Source organism: Poecilia reticulata, linkage group LG6, assembly GCF_000633615.1.
Source record: "Poecilia reticulata strain Guanapo linkage group LG6, Guppy_female_1.0+MT, whole genome shotgun sequence".
Classification (NCBI taxonomy): domain Eukaryota; kingdom Metazoa; phylum Chordata; class Actinopteri; order Cyprinodontiformes; family Poeciliidae; genus Poecilia; species Poecilia reticulata.
This window is the reverse complement of record NC_024336.1, coordinates 23,588,745-23,592,996: the sequence shown is the minus strand read 5'-3', so window position 1 is coordinate 23,592,996 and position 4,252 is coordinate 23,588,745. Positions and strand designations below refer to the sequence as shown.

Below are 4,252 nucleotides of genomic sequence, written 5' to 3'. Positions count from 1 at the left end.
GCTTTTCTAACCCCTGCCTTATTCCTGTCACATTCTTCACAGACAAGAAAAGAAAAGGAGGACGAGCGGCACCGGCTTACCTGCCATTTGCCCCCATGTGCAGCTGCCTTGTTAACCACTAGCATGGACATCTTCCCCACACCTAACAGCAGACGGTTTTGCTTAATCTCTCGGGGTCAGATCGAGTTTATTGGAGCATACTTTCAGAGGGGTTTCTTTAGGGGTAACTCCTCCAAATAGTTCCAGAGTGGGATTTGGACTCTGAACAAAAAGAGGGGCTCTGATATGAAGTCTTGCTTCAGCATTAGAAGGCGACTTGAGAAATCTTTTCAAATTATTGTGGATTTTCTATCATTAATATTTGAATAAATTCCCCATTGTGGATGCAAGGAAACTGTTTGTAGCCAGTTAACAAGGTCCTGGTACTATTCTGCCAGTATGCTTCCTATCAGAAGTTGTACAGTTAATTTAAATAGCTTAGTTTTCAGTTATTGATGTGGTTTATAGACAGATTCCAAAAAGTTGTTTTTTTGGGGGGGCGGGGGGTTTCTGATGTCTGAGGTCAGAAGCTATTGCGAGTCCAACTTAGTCTGCTTTATTCATCCTGAAACCAGTTCAAATGTGTGCTGGAAATCATTTTCTTGTTGGGGAGCCCAATTAGGATGTAAATGTTCTCCTATTGTATGTTTTTTTGGGTTTACTTCTATAGACTGTGAAAACCATGTGCTACATGGGAAATAATGAGAGTAGTTTGAAAAGTTACACATATATATCTCCATATGTATGTGGATTTGGAACATTTTCACAACTTACACAAGTTATTTTGAGGGCACGGCAAATTTACACTGTTACCAAGCTTTACAGTGACAACTTAAAATTGCATGAAAGTGTCATGTTTTCACTGTTGTCCCATGGACAAACATAATTACATATTTACCAAATGTGATTGCTGTAGTCTCTTGCTAGATGTTAGATTATGTAAATTATTCTTAGCAAGAAAAGTAATGTAGGAATTCAACATGGAAGACAAAATGAAATATAGGTTCATTCTTTATTTCCAGCTGTAAACAATAACGGTTCACATTCAAGGAAATGGAAAAAATATTAAAAATAAAAACACACTCCATTATTTTTCTGGAAGCTGCACTCCTCCCTCTATGCAACAAATATTACACTTTGACCAAACTGAATTTCACAGCTTTGAAAACTTATGTTGTGTTAAAGGCTATGTGTTGTTTAGTACAATAGTCAAAAAGTGAATGTATGGAGTTAGGCAGTTTTTAGTTTTAAATGACAGCATGCTCGAAATGGTTCTTTTAAGACCATTTCATTGGTATAAGCATCAACTGTACTGGAAGAATCTGAATACACTTTTATGTTTACATAAAGACATCTAAGTCCAGTGTGTACTTTTTTATATAACACCGATAAGTAAAGATTAAATATCCTGCACAAAACAGTTTTTTTTACAGTCCAGAAAGATGAAAGCCATTTTCTTGTTTATATTGAGGTCCAGGAAACATCTGCAACATGTGTGTTTTAGCTCACATTTTCTGAAGTTTGATGGATTTTCCAAATTCAGAGTCATTTGGTACTATTATTTTTTCTTCCCCATCTGGTAAAATGCACACAATTTCCAGCCTCTTATTCTCTCTTCATTTTTCTCTCAAAGTGAATCTGTCCTTCTTCTGGCAAACACAGCAGACATGCTTTTGACTATGCCCTTAAACCTCAGAGGTCTCTTTGTGGCGAGCTTGGCATCCTTCATCCTGTCCACGAGGCCGTTAAACACAGAGACGACGCTGTGGTAGTTCTCTGCGGCCGAGACTTCACAGAAGAGGCAGTCCGTGCTGAGGGCCAGCATCCGGCCCTCCTCACTCAACACTGTCCGTCTGTGGTGCAGGTCCTTTTTGTTGCCCACTATCACTATGGGGACTTTATCCCTGCTAAAGCAGTCTCTGGTGGATTTGATCTTCTGAACCAGCCTGCTGATGGCGTTAAAGCTGGCTCTGTCACAGATGCTGTAGACCAGGACGAAGCCATCTGCCCACTGGATCTTCTTATGGAAATGTGAGGTTTCCACAGACAAATCCTGCAAAATAAGACATTTAATAAAATTGCCGCATAATTTCTTTTTTTTTTTCCACCTGGTTTTTGCTTAAGATCGGAGCATGAACACCACTACCCCCATATAGGCCAATTGGAATTTTCCCATTCATCTTGTGCTCTTTCTTAATGCCAAGTTCAAATTTGTCTTTTTTGGCTTGTCACACTATCAAATAAAGCATTCACAAGTCTGGAGCTGTCTGAAACACGTTTTTTTCTACCCAGTTAAGGTTTGATTAGTGTAAACATTTAAATTCAAATTATAGATGATCAAATATAGTCCAGATTTTTTTCTTCTCATTTTCTGCAGTCCGAACATTGTACAGAATACAGATGGTGTTCACAACAAACAGACAGACAGATCCGTAGATTTTTTTGTATGTGGGCGCCCCTCAGGGTGTGGCACCCTGGACAGTGAACCAGGTCACCCGTCATCTACTGCATGTAAAACATCAATAAGGCAGCATCTTATAAGATTTATGAGATCTAGACAGTACATATACCTGAGAGTAAGGTGAGTCCCAGATATTCAGAGTGACCTCCCTGCCATCAACTATTAAACTCTGACTGTAGATGGATTCTGAAAAGTGAAAAGACATTTGTATCAGAGTTAATTCATTAAAACGGCATCAAGGTTAAGGAAGCAGAGTGGAAACTTACCGATGTCTCCATATTCGCCTATAAATCTCCGAGTCAACAGGCGCACTGTCATTGCTGAGGAAGAAAATAACCACCTTAATATTCAAACGCAATTCCAGAAGAGTTAGTCTTCAGTGGTAGAAAACGTGTTTTACCTGATTTCCCGACACTTTCTGTCCCCATAACAACAATATTGGCTTCCATTGTGGTTGGGAAACTTGCTAGATGTCCATGTGTGGATGAGGACCAGGTCTGCTGCTGTGTCCCCGCAGCCGTCTGAAGGCAGCTGTTATAAGAGAGGGACAGGTGGGCGGGGCTAGCAGGCGGACAAAACAACAACAGTCAGACCTCTGCTATAATTTAATGATTTCTATGTCACGTGCTAAAGAGGCAGCGCGTGGGGGGGGGGAAGAAATCAAATCAAATCGAGAGTCAGTGTGTGGTGCTAATGCTCCTACTGTACTGAGGAAGTGCAGCCCTACTAAACTCTAGCTTTCTCTCTAAAGGGTAAAAAGTAATATCTAATTTAAAGAGTCACCCTTTGTCCCCCCAAAAGTACATTAGTTACCCAGTGAATGAATTCAGAATCCAAACTGAGGCTGAAGTTGTTGCTACAGTTTAAGTTGCTCGTGGAAAAAAATAGAATCACGAAATCTGGTGATCAATCAAATTAAGACAACTGTGCATTTTTGAATTCTCTGAATAATCTGACTAGTCATCAATGCTATTGAACACAGTTTTCTGTTTGTATCTAGCACTGTATTACTTGCTGATCTGCTTTCAGAACTAACTAGCATGATTATGTGCTTGATTTTATTAACCCGCTGGTACGAAAGTGTGTGGAACATCTAGATTCAACAATCTGGAGGAGTGACTCTACCTTTGTCAATAAAGTGTTTGTGAAACCTAAATAGAGGAAATGGCAGAAGAGGGCTGATAGAAAATATTGTACTCAAATTGCTATGTTTTTTAGCATAAATGGTGAATTGTATTATAGTTTGTGAAATTCATTATTTTATTCACAGTTTTTATTTAAATAATTCTTAGCGGATTTCTACGCTCTGAGCGGGCACAATTCTGTTCTACTCAGAGCCGCCACAAGGGGGAGGTGTAGTTTAATAAATCCCCTGCCATAGAGACTTTTTCAGTTTTTGTTTATTTTGGTTAGCTAAACCTACAGTCTTCGGACATTGATTGGCTGAACAGAAAAAGGCCCTGTAATTGGCTGGGACAGTTTGTAGTTAGACCGCCTACAAATCAAACTAAATTATCTTTACATCTTTACTTTTTATAATGATTTGAGGAGCTTCGGATTACTTGTCTAGAATGTTTTCCTTAGATACGAATATGACACAGGCAGCTGTTTCTTGTAGTCACTCGTCATAATGGGAAAGATGTGAAAATATATTACTGCACCTGGAATAATAGGGAAACTTTTCTCTTTTAGGTGTACAAGTGTAAAAGTCATCTAAAGAAAATAAAGATGAAAAGTACTATGTTGGGTCAT

At 39.1% G+C, this 4,252-nt stretch overlaps 1 protein-coding gene across 1 annotated transcript; it reads right to left on the bottom strand.

Moving 5' to 3' along the window:
* Nucleotides 1–1,037: 1,037 nt before the first annotated feature.
* On the bottom strand, nucleotides 1,038–3,035 carry LOC103466635 (ras-related and estrogen-regulated growth inhibitor-like protein). Its single transcript, XM_008412355.2, has 4 exons — nucleotides 2,901–3,035; nucleotides 2,767–2,820; nucleotides 2,610–2,686; nucleotides 1,038–2,092 (listed from the first exon to the last, which is right to left on the bottom strand). Exons 1-4 carry the CDS (start codon nucleotides 2,947–2,949, stop codon nucleotides 1,667–1,669), a joined length of 606 nt encoding a protein of 201 aa, XP_008410577.1. The 5' UTR covers nucleotides 2,950–3,035; the 3' UTR covers nucleotides 1,038–1,666.
* Between the last annotated feature and the right edge of the window lie 1,217 nt (nucleotides 3,036–4,252).

What these genes read in the sequence shown, in the direction of transcription:
- LOC103466635 (XM_008412355.2), bottom strand. Translation starts at nt 2,949, where the DNA reads ATGGAAGCCAATATTGTTGTTATGGGGACAGAAAGTGTCGGGAAATCA. An exon ending in AGGCGAATATGGAGACATCG is followed by an intron (nt 2,687 to 2,766) that starts GTAAGTTTCCAC and finishes TTCACTTTTCAG; the next exon opens with AATCCATCTACAGTCAGAGT. An exon ending in GGGACTCACCTTACTCTCAG is followed by an intron (nt 2,093 to 2,609) that starts GTATATGTACTG and finishes CTTATTTTGCAG; the next exon opens with GATTTGTCTGTGGAAACCTC.